Raw genomic sequence first — 21719 nt, 5'->3', positions numbered from 1 at the left:
TAAATCTTAAGTTTGCGTACATCTTTAGCATAACCGATCCCATGGCCAAAATGTCTTAACAAGTCTCCTTTATTCGCATTGTTCTGCAGAACTGCCTGACCTTGCCAGCCATGCAGACAGCTTCGGAAAATGCAGTTCTCCAGATGAGTTAGCCAACCGCAGAGCACGACCGAGAAAGGTAAATAACGTGAGGCCGAAAGATAGTTGACCATGCTATCCCTATGAATACTCATCAACAGAATGTAAGATATTTTGAACCACTTACAAAAAAGAGGAACAGAATTAATTACTTGACCAGCTAGCTAATGAATTACCATTTCTGCCCTAATGAGATGAGGTTGTGCTGATGCTGAAATATGACTCTGACACTTACCATAAATTACTAGTGGAGCGGGTTTGGCTTTTTTCCCCCTCAAGCAGATCACTGGTCGGGCACAGGGGTTAAACAAGACAGCAATTCGGACTTGACTCTCCTACTCAACACTTCCTACTCAGAGATGCAGCAGATCACCAATTCAAACCAACGTGAGTGGGTTGGTTTGTTTTGTCAAGGGAACAGCCTCCTGCCTTCTCACTTCCAAACAAGCATAGCTGGTTTTGTTCATAACTTGAGGCCACCATAAAGTCTGTGCGTTTATGTTTGAGATGCATTATATGAAGACAAGGTGACCTCTCATAACTGTCTATGCCTGAACTTAAAAGGACACTTTTATCTTAAGAGCTACTGTTCAACAGAGATGCATGTCGTTTGGAAAAATGTATAAATAGCTCAGCAATACATTTCGGACACTTCCCTCTCAGCTACAGCAATTCACTTATTCAAGAAAGTAAGACACCAGGTTATAAATTAGTGCTAAAAGAACAAATCAACGTCATTGCTCTTTGGTTTACACTGGTGGCTGTAGTGATTTAAGTATGAACTCGCCTAGAGCGGAAGGCAGGAAAAGGACCAACTTAATTTACAAAAAGGTCTTAATTTAAAATTGTATGAGGCCTTCACACCATATCCATACTTTGCATTAACGTGCCAACAGAGAACATGGTAAATTGCCATTAACCACCCTGATCACCTGTACTATGGAAACTACTGGAAACAGAGCCCTGTGCTGAGGCACACTGTTTACATCTTGTTGTGATGCATGTGGCTATAGTTGACTTGAATGTACTGGAGATATGGAGAGAGCAAACTTAACCACTGCTAGTCGTCTTAACTTGGCCTGATTTATGGGTTCAAAACCCCCAGAGACCTCTTTATGGAATCATTTGTCATACACACACGTACACTATACAATCAAGCCCAAACATCTGCATCACAGAAATTAAACGTACAATGTTATTCCTGCAAAATAATGTAACCATCACTTTCTTCGCCGACTTCTCTGTGCCAGCCTTACACCTTTTTTTCACTTCACATGCTTCATTTCAGCAAAATCAAGGATGCAAACTTCTTAGAAGTACTTAGTTTCCATGGAAACCTAAGCTGACCGCAACATTATTGTTCTCAAGAGGGAACTGACTTTACTATATGTTCATTCACTGAATTAATGGACTCCTGGTTCTTTTATTAGCAGCTCTCTAACAATGGAAAGAGAGAAATGTTATAAAAAAGACTCTCAGACAACTGTCCACTCTTTTGTCCAGGGCTTATTGGAATGACGCAAGCCTATTCAAGAAAAGATTATAAAAATCAACTCAAAGCTGCCTCTGTTTGCGGCAGCTAAACATACCTTTACTTCATAAAGATACAACCTATAAAACAAGCAAATTAAAGCTCTTTCTGAAATAGTAACTGCAAGGCAGTGATCATGTTGAAACTGGACTTTAACTATGATAACTGGGTATTGTTACACAATCTCACAGGGTTTTGTGAAGCATCATTAACCTCCGGTTTTGGTCACTGCCTTCGAGCTTGCAATAGTCTGGTATATTTTATAAGAACACGCTCTCCTTTTTTAAGCCAAATTTAAGCACACAAAAGCAGGTGATATTCTAAAAATAATTCAGTCTGGTTAATAGCATAAATTCTTAGGAAGTATGAAGACTGTTTTAAAACCACTAAAACTGGGGGTTTGATTCTTCACTATACAGAACTGCAAGATGAATAAGTATCACTGAAATTTTGATTTTAAATCTTTATTAACAGTTTTAGAACACCTTTTATTAGCTACAGATAAGAAATATCTTCATAATATATATTAAATGCAGAAATGCAAATGTATTTTGTGCCAAGTGCTGCAAATCCAGGAACTTTAAACAGCTCAAGTTAAAATCTCGAAGTCAATCTCTCTCTGCATGTATAATATTATGACAGACTGTGCTTAGGCCTGAGGGCGTATGGCCCAGCTAGTAATTGCTCCACAAAAGACAGTTAACAGTTCCCTTGCTCTTCTCTAACTACCTTCCTGACTGCTTATTGAAGTCTGATTTCTTACTCCTCTGGGTCATCATTCATCAGTCCTACAGATCCCACTGGGAGAGACCGACCAGACCTTTCCATATCCCTTGTTGCCAGAGGCCATTTCTGACGGCCCATGATATAGAAAATGTCTTCACAGCAATCCAGTGGGACAAACTATGGTTATAATACCCAAATAATCATTTTGCAAATTATCATAATTATCAATCAATCATCTTGTGTGAACAATGTGTTTCTGAAGTATCAGATGGTTCCTGTGACCTGTAGCATTTTGTATATAATAATAAACCTAGAGAGATTTATGGCCCTATCCCACTTCGCATCTGCAGTAACAAAACATTAGTTGGTTTTTACTTTTGTTTTAGGAATAAATGCTTTCCATCTCCCTAGGTTTCTTGTTTACTACTCGACGCTTTCTAAGAGGTCGAGATTTCTAATCTCACCCAGTTTTCCAACAGTAACTTTATTTTTAAAAAAAACTATGCAATTTGGGAGTAGAGAATAAATTACTGTGCTGCATAAACTACTTTTAGTTTATAGTGTCATCAGCATTATATTACCAGCTTCTAGTATTTTGCAACGTAGGTATGAAGTCAGCCAAAGTAGGGGAAAAAATTGGTTTTGTCTTCAGTTTTTGTTGTTGTGTTTTGTACAATACCAGATTGAATCCAACTCTTTTGAAGCTGATAGCATCTCCCGCTCCCTGTGTAGTACATTCTTGTTAATGGATAAATTCAAGCTCTCGAGAAAGTCAAAGAATAAATTTAAAGCCTTTTGCCAAATGCCTATCCTATTGGATTTTGATAAGACGGCTATTGAGCTTTAATAATGTCTTCTATCCTTTTTCAGCTGGCCCTTAACATGTCTCTTTATTTGTCCCTAAAGCCTCTTCAGCGATGCCTTTTTATTACAAGTCTCTCAGCTTGCTCTCAAGGGAGACAGGGTCGACAAGAGTGATAGATAGATAACTCTATAGATTATCTCCCACAGATGTTTTCTCTCCAGTAGCCCCTCAGGCTATTCCCTCTAAGTAAACAGAAACTAAATAGAGAGTCTACTGAAGAGAGAAGTCCCTGAGGTCTCTTGTCACCACAGTCAGAAAAACAGCCCATCCAGAGGAGGCTGGCTAGGAGCTCTATACACAGAGCCTCCTTCAATATGATTCTCAAACCATCATCCAAAGTGACTTTTAGAGGAGAGATAAATACACCTAGCATTGCTCCTTGGGAAAAAAGGTGTCTTGTAATGGACACTGGCCTTGTTTCCTGCCGGAGGAAGTCTAAATCTTTCATCTCCCTCTCAAAGTTAAATCAAAATGACAATGAAGATAATGATAACAAGCCATTTTTTCAACGTATTAAATGCAGTGGAGAAGCTTAGAAAATTCAGAGCAAGAGAACATGTGAGCCACTCTCTAAGCAAAATAAACAGACTGCAGGAAGATGGGTTGGAAAAAAAGATGCTTGGGAATACGGGACAATATACCCACAGGTATAACTTATGTATTTGTTCACATCTCTGAATGTATGCATTCAGTCCACTAAAAAAAGTGAATCTCCTATTTTAGCATTACTTTCACAATCGATTATTTGCAATTAAACAAACAGGATGAGGAGCTGATGTGTATTTGTGCAAGTTAAACTAAATATCAGCAAGCAAAGCAGATGAAAGAAAAACTTGGTAGGAGTACACCGTGTTTTAGTCTATGGCACAGCACATTTCCAGATACAGAAAAATGATCCTGGATACAGGCCCTTTAATAATATTGCTAGAAATCTTAATTCTTGTGAGACAACCACTAACAAACAAATCAGCTTTCTGGTGTTAGTGGTCCCCGCAGAAATAACAGTAATACAAACTGAAAAATACTGGACATAGTGGGAAAATACTTCTTATTTTGCTCCAAGCCAAAAAAGGGCCGGCTTTATTATACAATAGGGTAGTGTCTGCTATGCTGCATCTTCAGACTTTTCACTGCCTTTCAGTTTATGAAAAGTTACGCAAGAGAGCGTTTTTTTTTTTCTGGCAGCTTAACAGCAAAAATAATACTGGGGTCAATTTTTAAGCAGAGATTGCTTCCTGTGCATCTTCCTATACCTCTCACTGCTATCACGCTTCCCTTCCCTGCTCTATTTTTTTACTGTTTTTACAGTTTTTCTCTGCATTCTAGAGATTTTTTCCTCCTTCTAGTCCTTGTTACTAGCCAATTCTGAACCTGTGATACAGCAGTCAGTCAAATGACCCACTGAAAATTACGGTCCCTCTGTTTGCCTCTGACTTCCTTCTCTCCTAGTTTAAATCAGCCCACCCACTACAGTTACATTTGTCTTCAGTCACCTTCTCACCACCAACTTATCTCTGAAGGAATAGGAATAAATTGAAGTCAAATCTCAACTATTGTGTCTTCAGGGATATGACAACCGAATGATTTAGAGAGGTTGGAAAAGGAAGTCTTCTCCCGAGAGGGGTTTGTACCACTGGAGCAAAATGCTGGAGTACTACTTACAAACAATTTTAAGATACTACAAAAATTGTACAGAATGATTTTTCATTCTTGATTTTTCATTTTCTTCCGACTGAAGAGCTGTCTAGCAGTAGTCCTTTCACAAGCCATAAAGTTTAGACTTGAACTCTTTACCTTACTGCTTTGACCTTTTTTACCCTAGCTGTAAAACCCTACTGCCCATCCTTCAATAAATTTATCACCTCATAAACTCCCACTAGTGCTCCTCTACAATGCATTTAAAAGACAGAAGTGGAAGGCCAGTCCTTCCCCCCTTGTCAAATATCATAATTGTCCAGTTTTATACCTGCTGTACAGGAAAACATTTAAGGACACAGTATTTTTCAAAGGCCTGTAGTTTTTGCAACATTCTTCTTTGAAATACAAGTAATGAAGTTTAAATACAAAATCACGTATTGAACATGTAAAGCTGCCAGTCTAACGTTTCCTTCTACCCTCGTTTCATGCAAAGCCTGCTCTCTTTAGGGTAATGTAGATTCTGCGAGGTAGGGATGTAGAATTTATTCGTGATATTGTAAAGACTGAGAAAGAAATATCTGAGCAGTCCTGAGCCATGGAGAATTTACTCCATCCTTGTGATAAGTACGTTGTGATAATAAGAACCTGCCACCTTGTCACCATGTCTGTTCAGACAAAAGGATCCCACAGAGGCAGAGACAAACACCAAATGAGTTATGGAGATGAACAAGGTAAAAAGTTCAGCAGTATTGCGATAGGTCCTTTGCAAGGTCACTGGATGGTCAAAGGACATTTCATATCGGTAGCCTGGCTTTCTAAAATAAAAGTTTATTTTTCTCGACATGGTAAGAATAGAACGGTCCATACCGGACATGTGTCTAAATATCTTTTCCCAAACTAACTTTGGAGCCTGACAAGTATTATATTTCACTTTGTTTGGCAGAGTGAAACAAGTGTTTCCTTTTAGCTTTCAGAGTTAAGAAACGGTATTGAAGCTCGCCTACATGGTGAATAAAAATGGCAGTTGTTGCAAGTTCCAATTTAAAATATTTTCCACTTTCAAAAACTCATATTTTATGAATAGGACTGTGAATACCCATTATAAGACAATTGCATATGAAAAGAATTACGGCTAGCTCATTATTTCAACAAGGACACACTACCTCTAGCCATCTAGAGAGGCTATAATCAAATATGACTTGTAACACTTTACTTTAGTAAAGCCGTTAACCAAAAGATAGCCATGGAAAGAATGTCATTTTAGTGTCACTGAGAATAACCCCAACCAAAATAGTAGACTGGCTACTGAAATATGTAGCATTGAGGCTGCCTCACAGCTACTATGAAGACATTTATACAGCTGGGCTGTATTTGGAACACATTTTTCTTTGGTCAGTATTATAGTTTAAGCACCACAATGTGATGAAAAGCACCGGTAATACATCATGTGAGTTAAATTTTATCCTTTCATATATCTATTCCTTTTCCCTTGGACTTCACATAAGCCACATTTACATGGTGAAGTGACCTCTAAAAATTTAGCACTTTTAACAAAGGACCAACATTTTCTTTTACTGGAAAAGAGGTAAATTGAGGTTTTTCAATTTGGACTGGTAGCTGTTTATATTGTAGCTGAATCAAGGAACACTTCAAACTATTATTTTCTTTTTCATAAATACTGGAATCACAAAAAGACAGAAAAATATGCCAATAGAACCACAATACTTAATACAAAAAAGCAACAGCAAATATTGGAAAACTTTTACGACACTTTTGCAATACACACCTTTGTTCAAAAGTAAGAAGGGAAAAAAGTGTCTAGGTGTATTTCAAAGTCAGACAGTGAAACAACTTGCACAAGATTGATCCATATCCTACCTTTTTTATATTGCCCTCTTGGGAGGCCACCTCAGGATCAGTCAGTATTTGCTAAGAAAAAAACAAAATAGAAAAAAAAATAAGTTGAATTGCAACTAAGAATGTTATAAAATAATACATTTTTTTTTTCTTTTGCAAAGGCCAAAACTCTCAACTGCAACAGAGCAACACAGATGTTTTGGAAGTTAGATGGAAGGCTTGTACCAGAACTACTATTATATTCTCCCACACATTTCAAGGTTTTCTGTAGCTTCTATAAATAATTTCTGTAGATTTGGCGAGAACGTGTTTCTTTTCCAAATGGCAGGTGATGTAGAATACGGGCACTAAGAGGATGGAGACCTGTGGGCTCTCCAAAAGCGAGTGCCTGCGGCGCGGCGACCAAAGCCAGCTGCCAGCGCCACGGCTCGCCCTGCCGCCAGGCCAAGTCAGAGGAACGGTGACAGGGTCAGGCCCGATGACAGCTGCGCTCCCAGCATCCCCGTGTGACGCTGGAGGCATCTTTCACCTCACAAACACGAACGCTCTCCCCTCCTGTAGCCAGGTGCTCAGCCAAGAACTTCACAGCACACCAGGAGCTGTATCCCAACGGCAGGGACTGACGGTGGAGTTGGGGGTGTGGGATGCTTCCGTACCTTGGTGCTTCCAGCAGCTGCGCGGGAAGCTCTTTAATTCCTCCTCCAACAGAGGTGTGGTGGTACAAGTCATTAAAACGCTGCTGTGTTCTACCTGAGATTAGATCTATGATCTATGATGAATGTCAGCAGGCATTCAGGGAGGTCAAGGATCTAAACTTTGTATCACACTGGATAGCCCCATCAGGATAAACATACTCTACAAGGACTTGATCGAGCAGCCGGACTCCAAGTATTTAAGTCGTTTCACTGACCTCAGTGGGATCTCAGATGTCTAAGGTTAAACGTACGCTCAAGTGCTAGGGTGGCGTCAAGGTACTTGGGACTTCCAGGCCCAGGCAATGTATTTTGGCTACCAAAGAAGAGCAGAAAAAAGCTCCAAGGAACAGAGATCAAAATGCAAGGAAACCCAAGATAAAATGAGAATGGCTGCACATTGCGAAGGAACCTTACTTAAAAAAAAAAAAAAAAAAAAAAGAAAAAAGGGCCAAGGAGGCAGCTGAAGGTTTAGCACAAAGTTCTCGGACCCCTTTGGCCATGCCCAGGTGGGATTGACCAATTTACAAATTTCAAAAATGTTGGCAAGTATCTCCAAGCTCAGCTGTAATAACAACGCGTCATTTTTTAAATAGTAAGAATCCTAAACCATTCTGTATTTTACAACAGCTCTAATAGATACTGAAATTGCGGTTTAGAAAGTAGCTGAAAGCAAATAGGGCCAAAGAGGTGAATACCAGAGCAATAAAAATCCGTGTGTTCCTGGCACTTGTGTATGCACTTACACATGCTGAAATCTCACCCGGAATTACTGAAAGTGAAATATCTATCGTGCCCCGTTAGAAGCACGTGTCACCAAGTTGCTGGGGAATTGCTGACTGTTCTCAAGTGCAGAGCCCTCACAGCTCCCATTACTTTCACTGGGAACTGGCGACCCTCAAAAGCCTTTTGAGAATTAGGCCATGAAACTTTCAGAGCTGTAATACAAATATCCCTATGCTAAATGACTGAAAAGCCTTCATGGAACACTGCTGCTTCCAAATGAAGACACTTAACTATAATTATTATATGCAAAAATCTTTAAATACAATTGGTTAAGTATGTGCATTCAGAGTGCATAATCCACCCGTTCAACATGACCATAAACGTAGAAGGGGAAAAAAATCAAAATGAAGTGCAAATTGGGCTGTGGTATAGTCCTATATAAACAGGCTTAAGAGTCAGGAATTCCTGAGTCTGAATCTAAATGCCAACACAAGCTTCCTTTTGTTGGTTTGGATAGATCTGCGCTCAAGGGGCAAGTTCTGTTTCTCAAACCGTATTTATTTTTTTTTCCCCTTCAATTCATCGCAGATCCCAAATTTCAAAATTCTTAGAGAACAGAATTCCTGTAAAAAGTATTTCATACATATTCAAAAATGGTACTTCTACAGAAAAGCATCAGTGGCTGTTTATCTAACTGTTCATTCAGAATATTTCAAACAGGCTGATTTTTGACAAGGTGAAATATTTTTTCAGTTTCCTTCTATTACAGAACTTCTGGGGAAACAAACCCCGATTTCATGATGGATTTTAGTTTTGATGGAACCATTACCACACTCAAACTATCAGAACGTTTACTTGTGGGAAAAGGTATTGTAGCAGTAGTGGGAGATTAGGAACTCTTTTTAGATGGTATTTTCCATCCTTCCTTTACACTGGACTTCAAGAAAGAAAGATGATTATGTCCAAAATGCAACAGTATGGGACTAAGTTCTGCCACAGACTCTCTGCATTAGCTTGGACATGGTCCATCACCTGAATGTGCCTAAATTTCCTATTTGCCCATGTCAGTAGAACAGGCTGACAGCTTGACGTTAAAATGGTCTTGGTATTCAGCAGGGTGTGGTGTGTATTGTGTGTAGGGGCAGAGGACAGAAACCAAAACCATTGCCAGGGCTCTGGCAAAGCCTGCAGAAACCTTCCCAGGCTGTGGAGGAAATTTCAAAATTCTTCTGCATTCCCAGCTTGGAATGAAAACTGTCTGACAACACCCTTCTGGACAGATGGAAATTTAACAGCCAGATCAGGTACGTTTGCATACTGTAAGCTCTGAGGGGCAAAGACTGTCCTGTGAGATCGCTCTCTGCAGCAAAAGGAGAACTTGACAGCAATACTGTGATGTAAATAGTACCTCCTAACTGAATGGGAAAGGGAGAAAGCAGGAAAGTAAGTACCAGATGCGATGTTTATTAATAAGAATAACAAAAGATACTTTGAAAATCTACTTGTTGGGTAATTTTAGCTCAGGCTGGACTTCATCTTATGCGAATGCCTTAAGACTAAATGTAGCGCTTGATGTGTACAGTGGGCTGCACTTTTGCAGTTAACACATATGTTCTTAAATGTACTCAAAATTTACACCATATGCTTTTTCTATCAACTGATATGTTGATTTTAGCCAAAAGAAAGACAACATGTCAGCAGCAGCCACGTCAGAAAAACTTGTGTTTTAGGAATCTGGTTAGAGGTGTATCTCCTCCAACTGTTGATGAATTTCACTGCATTTCATTTCCTGGATTCAGTGAACTGGTGGCAACAGAATCCCAACTTAGTTACATTAGTTACTGATGTGCTATAATTTTTGCAAAGCCTCCCGAATGTATACTAAACATGTCAAGTAACACCATGTGATTCTTTTTGAAAAACAGTTTACAAGCTGGCATTCTCCAGCTGCAGTTAACCCTAATTTGATTACATTACTGAGACAGATCACAATGAGCTTGTGTAAATAGTAACGTTATCCATTCATTCCGTGAGCTCAGATAAGCTGTCATTTAAAAAAAACCCCACAAAACAAACCCCAAACTTAAAGAGGCATGACTTGATGTGTTCAGCAAAATCTAACGGCGAAGAAGATGACAGACTAGAACGTGCCCCTCTTGTATCACTGTGAATCTTGATTTTTAAGAAATATTTCCACGTCTGCTCCAAGTTGGAAACAGAAGAGAATGCCCAATAATTCCACAGAGGTTGGTATGCGGATAACGGCACTTTTTTCAATAACTTGTTCTTCATTATCATCTGATTCTTTAGTAAGACCTCAATACATCACCGTTAAGTCAGTAAGACTTAAAGCTAAGTGAGCACTTCAGTGTTTAAATCAGTGCCCAGGTATCTGCTCTTGAAGCGCGCACTTCCCCAGCTGCCCTGCTCTATGCCCACTCTGTAGAGCCCCTTGCACCCCCCATCCCTGGTCAGCCCAGGTCAGCATTACGGGGACATCACTTTCAACTCTGGAACCCAGGTTGTGCCGCCCACACTGTCTCAAACCTGCCTCTTCTTCAGGGAACACCATGCAGCCGGATCATAAAAAAAAAGGATCTTGAAAACACTTACTTTGCCTTAAATTAGCTGAGGGACTCACGCACAAGTTCACGTTAATACTTCAGATGAAATCACAGGCTATGCCCCTACTGGGCCTAATTTGCTGTTGGTAATAGGTAAGTTACCCTGCTTGACTGAGATGCGATGACTATACTGTCTGCATGATCACCTGGTGCACATGTGAACAATATGACATGCAGAGCAAACATTTTCTTCTAGTCAGCTCATTACGGGCTTTAAAAAACGTCTCAGCTGTGCTACATTCATACCAGCACAGCAATCATACCAACCTGATACCGTGCATCCTAATCCTGAGCGGTATCTGCCACCTCCAGGACATGGTCTCTAAGTAGGTAAAACCGTTTGACCAGCTGCCATACGCTCCAGTTAAAACACAACTTCACATTTCCACGGAGCTACCTCTCCTGTCCAACACACAGACAGCAGCTCAAGTATTCACACGCTTCACCTACTTTCTGCACCTCTATTCCGATTCAGCTCAGAAGAGAACACTTATTAAGCAACAAATCTTGTTCTTCATAATTTCCGTTAATTATTCCTTTAAAAGTTTTATCCTGCAAAGTCCTGAGAGTGCTGGCCCTGACCCAGTTAGGGATTTAAGCGAGGAGCATCAGTGAAATTAATAGAAACAGAAATGTTCGCATATATAAGTGCTTTTCTGGACGGAGGCCAGGAGCACAAAGCACCTTGTGGGATGCAGCCCTCCAGCACAGAGTATCAGAACTCCTCTCAGGTATTCGGCAGACATTCCCACCTCCAGACGCCTTGCACCGCGCTGCAGCACCTCAGTCTCCACAGAGAACTGACAAGTGTTCAGGACACTCCCCTTGTAGCAGTTCCAGCAGAGTTAGCATTGGGATATGGGGGTTTTGGTACGAAAAAACGAATCTTCTTTTCAACTGTCTGCTAATACATGTTGGCTCACTTGGCTCTAACACATACAGACATTCTTTAAAACTTTATGCCTGTCTCCATTTGGCTTTAGCAAATATCACATTAACATTCTCACTCCCTGGTGCCCAAGGACAATTTTACAAAAAAAAAAAAAAAGCACGTGAAGTATTTTTCATTGTTACTATTTGCCTGAGACATGAAAAGCCATTACTTATTATATTGACAAATGCTGTTGCTGCAGCAGTAAAGAGCTAATCAACTCTGCCATTAACAGCTCTGTAGATTGCAAATAGCCAATGCACAAGCAGGAAAGGGTTTGTTTATTTATTAACCATTTGCCAGTTTTGAAGTGAAACCAAAAAGCTGATTTGTGCAAAATGTAACACCACTGTCACAACAGCTGTTGCTTTTCTAGTTCTTCCATGAAGTCTGGCATTATATATAAAAGTCTTCTATAGTATGTAGCCAGGTTATCAAAAACTCACTGCTGCTTTGCAGCAAACTCCTTCTATCACATAGTCTAGATACATCAGTAACCAAATACGAACATTATCCTGGATACCACAGAACTTCAGAACGGCACACAGAACCCATACAAAATCCATTGAACTAATCTGCAAACAATCCTTACGTAATTATAAAAAATTAAACAGTAAATTTTGTAAGTTCTGAACTCTCTGTGGAAGGAAAATATCTACTTGAAAAGCCTATAAATTGAGGTCCAAAGACTGAGTTGCCTGAAGTTACATGGTAAATCAGTGGCAAAATTCTCAACCTTTTGCCCTTGCTAACAGACTATGGAGCCTCCCAACTGAATAAACTGGAATAATTAATAATCTGGATCTATTGTCACCAAAGCTATCAAGTCCTGAAATACCAATGGAACTATCAGTTCTCTTCTCTGCATGATGCGGATGGCCAAACGGTGCTTCATGAGCTACAACAGCTTGCGCAAAAAGCATTAAGGGTGTTAATCCTGTTCGTGATGTTATTTGAGTATTGGCAGGGAATGAGCTGGCTTAATACTAATTTTAATCCAGATGCTTTCTGTGTAAACATTTTCACCTGTAGTTTGCGTATCTGTTTTTACTTTCCAGCACAAAGAGACACTCTTCATCTGAGCTTCCTTAAACACTGTAATGATTAATGCCCATTTTTGATACTTGATGCTTTTATCTTCATAAATATAACATCACTCAGCTAGGAAAGCCTTGCCCAGGAATGCCTTTAAAACACGATCATCCCAAGACCCTCCAAGGTGGAGCTATGGAAAAGGTCAGAAATTATATATGCTGATGTAGGCCAAATGAGTTGATTAAAAAGCACTATGATGCTATTTGGGCATACAAGATTAACTCTGTTGCTAACAGACCTCGAAGGAATGTGGGTTCATGAGGACAGAAGAACTGTATGAGCATGGTATTAAAGAAATACATATAAAATACACATAAACCTAATCTGGGATTGCCAGGTTTACATTGTGTTCTTTACCGTCATTTGGTTTTCCACTGGGAAGCTGTCCCATCACTGCACAAACTCCTAAAGAATAAGCCTATTCAAACCCTTCAACCTCCTTTGCAGTTCAGAGCAAGGAGGATGAGCAAGACAAGCTTTTGAAAACTGCAAATAGCATGGCATGGGCTCACCCTGGTGATGACTGTAAGCACGTTGTTAAACTTTGCATTCAGGAGCTGGGACAGTCCTTTAAAACACATCAGCTAACAACCCCACAATAGCTAAGTCACCGAGATGATGTTCTTTCATAGTAAAGCCAGAGGGAGAAGGAACCCACAGAAAACCATTTCGGCACTTAAGAATTTTTTCTATTAGCCGTATTTTTAAAATACAGGGATTTTATAGCACTTTCTGGCCGACAATTTACCAAAATTTTACATTTTCTACAGTAAGTAAACTTGTGAAGCCCTATTAACTTGAGGAAATTTTCAATATCCTGTCTTGGGAATTTGAAACGAATGTGCCTGGAATTACGAGGAAAGGGAGGAAAGCTCTTGCCTGAGAGGAAGAATTTCCTTTCCTGGCTGGTGAGTGAAGGAGGATGAACAGCGCTACTCTGACTGGCAAGAGACAAGCCAAGGACTGAAAAGAGTATAAAGAATAAACCAACCATTCACTGCTAAGGGCAACCCCAGCACAATTGGGAACACTGTAGAGCAGCCAAACTGTGGTTTGTGGACCAGTAACAGTCTGCAAAGCTGTGGTATGCACTCCACAGACCATTTTATAACCATTTATTTTTCAGTTGAAAGTCTGAACAAAAAGGTGGTACAGTGCTGCATGAAAAATGTTCAAAATTAGGAGGGATCCGTGGCCCAAAATTTCTGGTAATCTGCCGCAGGGAACACCTCTGCACTTGCTCATGCCTTGTCCTGTATGGCTTTACAGAGGAATTTTTCCTGTTTGCCGACTTTCAGAACAAAATGCAGTTCACAGAGGTGAACTATTACAGGTTATTCCAAAGGGTGTTCAAAAGAAAGGAACATCCTAAGTCATCTTTTGGTAAGAAACAGCACCTTCTTATCACATGAAACAAACTTCTACGCATCCAGAAAGGTGCAGGAAAATGTCAGGGGTAGTTAATGTTAAGAAGAACGAATGTCAAACATTAAGAAACTGTTTAAGAACAAAGAATGCAAGAAAGAAAATAAACATGCAATTTACATACATGGTATCGCAATTTCTGTATCACTTTTTTAAGACATAACTCCTCCATGATATTGTGATCAAGTTCAACGGCAAATACCAGGAAGTTAAACAGAATCTAATGGAGAGCATTTGTAATAACTTCAATAAGCTGAGGACTTGAGACTTTCAGCCAAGACAAATAAGAGAGGGTACTGATTAGTAAATGTCACCGTTTCTCTTGCCAAGCACTCAGGGCCTGGTGATAGGAGAGTATTAAATATAATCTCATAGTCTTTAGGGGCTCTTTGATTTTATATTGCATTCTTATCGGGTTCTTAAAGTCCAGTGTTAATGAGCATGAGAAATGCGCTTCATAGTTTGGCAGTTTTGCTAAAAGAAAACGTATTTCATTCATTACACATGTTCCTTGGATCCAAGTTAGAGATGCATTTCCCTTTCATATGGTGCCACATCTAACCTCCTCCTATTTTTTTTTCTCCATTTCAGCAATCCAACATCACCTTTAGCAACCATCTATTTATTATTACTATTCGAAGCAAATAGGTTTTACCAACTACAGAGAATGAGATCTTTAAGGACCCTGTAGCGGAGACAAAACATTTACATAGGAAGTCACACCCATTGCATCCCCCTGTTGCAACATATAGTGATTCTTGACAGTAGAGTAAGTCCCAATTAATAATCTAAGCCTATAAGCCTTTTGTCTAGTATTTTGCTCACTTCTTGAAACACCTTCCAGAAAAAAAAATAGGTAACAGTACACATGAGAAAAAAAAACAGTTTAAATTAATTATTATTTTCTTTTTAAAATACCCTTACAAATATTATCTTGAACTCCCTTTTTCCTGAAGGGAAATTCCATTATAAAACTGAATTCTGAAAAGATAGAAGGGACTCTCCTCTCTCTGTCTAGCGCTGAGCCACGTGTACAGTCTAAGGATTAAAACAGAAGTCATAAGTATTGAATTGTATCTGTTTTAACTCAGTTTGTTCATCTTCAAACCTGGGATCATGCCTAGAAGACTTTTAGGCTAAATAAAATATGAGATCCTCTGACACAATGTGCTTCTGAACTGCAAACCAGTTACATCTTCACTCTAACCATAGAGAAAATAGTAGTAGAGTGGAAGCTCAGGGTCATCAACTCTAAATTCTGTCTGCCACAGAACTACATAACACAATCACTTAATGTATCTAGAGCTATTTATTATCCGAGCAAAAAATCATCTTGAAGAGTGAAGTGTAATGTTTTGGTTAACAGATAAAGCTCTGCTGTTTGCAGCAATGTAAATGGATTGGACGGTTAGCTTTAGTCGCATATGATCCATCTGTCTTCTGTTCTCGACCCTTTTTAGTTATAAAAATGACCTTGATATTGACAGAATAATATAAATGAACTTCCTCTGTACTTCATATATTGATAACCTGTTTGTTAAGATGATCAGTAATAATCATAAGTAAATAAAGAGAGATCATACATCTTCTTGTAATGGCAATGCTGACACGCACTTGATCTGACGTATGGGGACCTCTGGGCTTCGGCTGAAGAGCTCATACTTCATATTAAAATGCAGCCTTTCTATCCAGGACACACATCGACATATAAATCTATATAAGGCAATGCACTCAACTCTTAGTATCTAATCATACCTGTTATGACTAGGATATCTTAGAAAATACCCTCAAAGGGAAGAAGTGTATTGAAATGGATTCAACAAATTCACCATCTAGGCTCTAGAATAATTCGTTATTCGAACACCAGTCATTTATGCCTCCCTTTGGGTGAGGTTCATATACAGCTAATCGACTGATTTGCCTCATTCTTGGTATCACTGGGGTGGCATTCATTTCCAGTTCTGCTGGCAAGACTTTCAGAAACTCCCTGCCCTTCTCCCCTTCAGTGGCAGAGGTTAAGTACCTTCAAACCTACAAGGCATCATCAACACTGTTTCTTTTTCTTACAAAATCCCCTTCGTCACAGGCAAAGTCTTGCCATTGATGCTGAAACTGATTGGCACCAATACTGTAGGGAACAGGAAAGTCTCAGCACTTCAATCTCTCCATGCGTGCAGTTGCCAAAGAGAAGGACTAGGATCCCATGTGCCAAGGCAAAAGATTTTCTTCTTCAGGTCTCAAGATTCAGAGCAGGGCCAGCTGGCTTTGGCTTCTCCCATCACCCACGCTGAATGATACAGCCTCCATCCTTACTTAAATGTAATAATTATACAGTTAAGAATTTGAGAAAGAACAGAGAAAAATGACCTCATTTCATTCTCTTCCTCACAGCCTAAAAAGACACTGATAAGAATTATGAATTGTTTTACCACATTTAAAGAGTATATAACGAATAAATTTTTTCATGGGCGTGCTTGCCTGTCTTGGTTCAAAAGCCAAGTCTTTTCTCTGCCCAAGTAACACGCAACTTTGCTGAGCTCACTGAAAGTGTTGTAGTGACCCACATGCAGGCATGTCAAATCACAAGCACAAACATAAAAGCCAACTTGCAATTCACTGCATACAAAATTTGCCAAAAATCCAGCTCAATAAACTGCATCTATATCTAGAGCTTATCCTCAGTTCCATCAAAATAATGGCCTTCAATGTAACCATAGTAGTGCACCAAAGCCAAATAGCTAAGCTGTGACATGTAGATTTTTGATCATTAATCACACTTGAAGGAAAATAAAGCCAAAATGCAACGTTCCCACCAATTTCAAAAGTCGAAAGTGGGAAATGCACTGTCTCATTTAGCAGCTTAGTTTTGCTGCTCACACTGTGAAAGGAACGAATGAAAACAGCAGCCTTCCTAATAGCTGGTACCGTCCAGGGGGAGCGTAGGCTGTCTGGGAATGTATCCCTGCCTGGCACTCAGACAGAAAGGATGGGATATGTCAATTTGATACCCATCAGCAGGATAACCTAACTGTCACTTTAACATGACAAGGTCAGAGTCAGTCAGTGTGATGCAGTAAGAAAAATGGCCCATTAAAGCCTGAGAAGAACTGGAAGAGAAACATAAGGCTGATTATGAGATGTTCGAGTCCTATTTATTTTAGTGGAAGATGCAGATATTCAGTGCTCCTTTGCAGGGACAATCTTTTCTGAAAGAAAAACAAGAAGATGGTGACTAGCGTAGCCACCACGGGTGCCTGCCACAGAGAGCTTGAAGGAAGTTTACATCACTTCACTTCGCAAAAGAAGTCTTTGATAAACTGAAGATATGAAGAGCCTTGCATGGGCTCTAAACAGGAGGGGAATTTTCCGTACTAGCGTGTTTCTTTCGTGGTATGATCTGTGCTAACCACAAGGACCAGTTTCTGCTATTGTATATGCCACTCTTTTGCCACTTGTCCTCAAGACGCGCTGCCGCTCAAATACGGAATAAGTACTTATTCTGAGCTGGTAAGTTAACTTGGAAAGGAATTCCCTGTAGTAATGTTCTGTGCCAGGAAAGAGAACAATAGAAGGACAGAAAAGGGCACTTTGTCTTCCTTTATTCGGAAGTAATATTAAGCAAATTATACTCTCTGTAAAGAAAAGTTAATACAGAATTATTCTGTGGACTAACTTCAGACATCGGCACAATCAGTTTCTTATTTAAAAAGCATGCAGTGTTGTTTTATCTGAATTGATAGGGGGTGCCAGGTGAGATCCCTTTTAAGAGCTGCAGAAACAATCTCAGACAGAACTGGATAATATTATGCTTGGAATGATAATATTGTGTTTGGAAAAGGTCAATATTTTATTTAATCAGCCAGACAGAGAGTGGGTGGCAATTTCAGTGCATTTTCTTGAGACAGGAATTCAGGGAGTCCAAACGGAAATAAGTTTCGGGTTTTTTCTTGGGCTGCTGTCGTCTTCCACAGGTAGGAATTTGTGTTTAGAGTGTTCAAGGGCATGATATAATAGGGCTGGGTACAGCTCCAGTGCTTCTTCGGAGGGAATGCCATCTTGAGTGTGTATAGCTTCACTTCGCATCTGGTTTGTAAACCAGCTACATTTCAGGAATTGACACATCAGAGAATTACAACTGCAAGCTAAAAAAAAATTAAACCTAAGGTAATCTTTAATCTTTAGAGCATCTGTATAAACAATAAATATGAATCACTTCTCAAAATAAATCTAGGACAGTGTATCATAGGCTATGCTGTGTATCATGAGCTTAGCAGGAAGCATGCAGTTTTCACTTTCTCAAGTATACAAAACAGTTACTGAGACATAATACTTCATGGCTACAAGACTGTTAGTTGGTTTGGTCCCATTTCCAAAACTTCCTAAAACAGAGGTAGTAAAAAGAATTCAAGAGTGAGAGAGAGAACTTTTATCTATGTAGATATTTGGCATTTGTCCCAAGTAAGCTTCTAGAAAGGATGGAACCTTAAGAGTAAATCCCTCAAAAGCCTCTCAAAGGCTTTTTAAGTAATTCCTGGGAAAGAAGACTAAAACCTCCTGGTTAGAAGTGGAAGGATGCACTGAGCCTCTCAAGAACTTCAAAGATGAAGAAATGTGAAGAGTTGAGCTCGTTAGGCTCCCTTACACTATGGATGCCACGAGAACCTCTTCCACTGAGTTCCAGGCAGTGTATTCTGGCCAGACAAGCTTCTGCGCTCTCTACACAAGGTGGGAGACGTCCATCTCGGAAGCTCAAATCTGCTGCTTTCTTCTTCCAATATAGCATCAGAGAAAGACTAACCACAGCTGAAAATCCCCCTCAACTGTTGCCAGATGTAGCTCAATACCCCTCTGTACCACACACTGTATTGGAGACAAATTCTGGCCCTGGACAAGCCATCTTGAAATGTGGCGTTATGAGTAACATGTAGAAGCTTTTGCTTATGCTTCTGTCCCTGCACTGAATCCCATAGGAAAAGCACTGAGGATCTTTTTCTTTCCCTTCCCTTTGTTTCAGTTACGGTACCAGGTATAGCTTGGCACCTACCTTTGCTTTTTCCAGTGAATCAAAGTGAAGAAAGGAGGCCTGAAGACTAGAACTGGCAACTGACTGTCGGCACAAGTGCCACAGTGAATGAGAAGAGATTCAGCGCTGAACTGTACTGAATGCTTTGTGCTCTGGTCTTACAGTAAATGGCAATCAGATATCTTTATTGTCTATGTTCCCCATCATATATTTTTCTTGTCTCCAAACTGAACAGTTCTACACTTAGTCTTTTCCAGAGGGTCTTTCCACAGCATAGCTCATTCTTCTGCTCTGCCCTCAAACCTCCTTCTGCCAAAGCGTAATTTGGGGCACCACTAGACAGTTTTCTGGGGCAATGGCATCCTCCCATCTGTTTATATAACAATTCTCTTTTCAGTGTGACTTGAAAGAATGTGTTCTTTACACATTCTCACATTATATCTGCTTTTCCAGACAGCTGCTGAACTCACAGCAGAGAGTTTCGGGCATCGGGGGTGGGTGGGTGTGGGTGTTTGCTTTAAAAGTACATACAATAACAAAGCGATGAGATATGTGAAAACTGAGATGGACAGTAATACAACACAACACAGCTTCAAAGTCTCACAAACCACAAAAACCACTGTACGTTCTGTTTTCTACAGTGCTCTAATGCACCCCGACTATCAAAAAGCTCCTTCTGAACGCAAGGCTGCAATTTTTTAATTTTCTTTGCTGCATTCTTTTTACCAGCTTTTCCAGATGAGCTGCCGGAGGTGTGAGGGCAACATACCCTGAGCAGCAAGATCACAATGCCAATGCGACAGAGAATCAAGAGTGATGACTGATTACTGGTAACACCACCAGTTACAACAGGCTCCACTGCAAGAGAAAGCCTATTATACACTGAGCCTCAAGAAAACATACAGGGTTTTAAAATGGAACCTCTCCTTTAAGCACCCAACTATCACTTCCTGCGTGAATTCTGGATTTGGGGTGATTGCAAGTGATAGGATCCAGAAAGTCAAGATCTGTCTCTGCAACTATACCAGGAGATCCTGCTGCACTGCTGTAGAGGTACACAGATCACCTGTGCTGCCTGGCACACAACTGGGATCCATCTGTCTGGTACAGGCGAATGTGTGCTGGAGCAAACAAGGTTCGCCCATTCTTTAATAACGCCAGAAGCGCCTACCCTCTCCACTAGGACCACTTCTGGCCTCCAAGACAGAAATGGGCTTTTGTTCCCCAAGAGAAAGGCAAGCCCTAATCTAGACAGAACACTGATTAAAAAAGCCAATGTGTAACTAGAGAAATGAGCTTATAAATACAGTGAGCACTTCATTTCTTGAGGTCGGAGAACTTGACCATTATCCGTCTGCTCGTGTTTTCTTGATTAGACATCTTCTCAGTAAAAAGACCTCACAGCCAGCCACTTCAAAAAGACACCTGCCAAAACGCTTCCCCCCACTTTGACCGCAAGCTTCGAGCAATGGTCCTAGCCGTCAGACTGTTTGCTCAGAAAATTCTGAAATCTCTGCAGAAGACTTCCCTGAAGTAAGTCAAAATGGCCAATAGATTTTTTAAAAATTCCGTGTTATCCTTAGTAACTTCAGTTGTTTGCTAGCAGAATTAAAATGGATTCTACATTTGGAGCTTCTTTCAGAACGGTACCAGAAAAAAAAAAAAAAGGACTTTTTTCGTTAAAAGTTTTGAAAAGCATACACAGCCCTCACTGTTGTTAAACACTCCAAGCAGAGTTCTGAAGAAAATCTTGGGAGATCCAGCTCTGAGTATTGATTACAAGGAGTTTTTTAATCTTGTGCCAAAAGGAACATTGAGGTTAAAAGATGGCTCCATACACGATCTTGCCAAATAGCATTTCTGTTTACATCTTAAAAACTACCACCGATAGATCATAGACAAAGAAATGTCCATAATGTATCCAGATGCTGGAAACTAAATGTATTTAAGCCATTGAAGAGGGTTTAATGAAGTAAAGCATTTTTTTAACTGCCAGCCCAAAGTAAATAATGACTGATTTGAGTATAGTTAAGAGATCCTATCCTACCAAACAATCCAAATGTGCCATCAAGGAAACTGTTGCTTTGTAGGAATAACAGAACAGCAGTTTAACATTCTCATAAACTTGGTTCCTGTCTTCCTCAACACCCTAAACCTCTTGGGATTGAGAAAGTGTAAAGCAAGCACCGCAAGAGCAACAAAACTCCCTAGTGATCATCAGTCTGCTCCGCTGGGTCACCAGGCTCAGTTGGTCCTGTTTTGACTTAAGGAAGGGAAGGATGAACTCATTAGTGAAAGGCTGTGGTGACTCCACCCCATTTGCCCATGGCTCCTGTTCGGACCAAGTTGGAAACGGACCAAAACCTGGCAAGTCGGACAGTCCCGGCTGCTCTTCCTCCCAGCACAAACAGATGAACAGCTGTAAAACAAATAGTGCGGCTTTTACAC

The 21719-nt window shown here is 40.1% G+C and overlaps 1 protein-coding gene across 2 annotated transcripts in view; it reads right to left on the bottom strand.

Moving 5' to 3' along the window:
* PRDM16 (PR/SET domain 16) overlaps positions 1-21719 on the bottom strand; it is a 350912-nt gene that overhangs the window by 165034 nt on the left and 164159 nt on the right. For both annotated transcript variants that reach the window (XM_076356413.1, XM_076356412.1), the window contains exon 3: positions 6777-6827. In XM_076356413.1, the coding sequence (XP_076212528.1) occupies positions 6777-6827 (51 nt within the window). The remainder of the gene's footprint in view (positions 1-6776; positions 6828-21719) is intronic.

The sequence above is a fragment of the Aptenodytes patagonicus genome, chromosome 19 (genome assembly GCF_965638725.1).
Source record: "Aptenodytes patagonicus chromosome 19, bAptPat1.pri.cur, whole genome shotgun sequence".
In the NCBI taxonomy this organism is placed as follows: Eukaryota; Metazoa; Chordata; class Aves; order Sphenisciformes; family Spheniscidae; genus Aptenodytes; species Aptenodytes patagonicus.
This window is presented reverse-complemented; position numbering and strand designations above follow the sequence as displayed.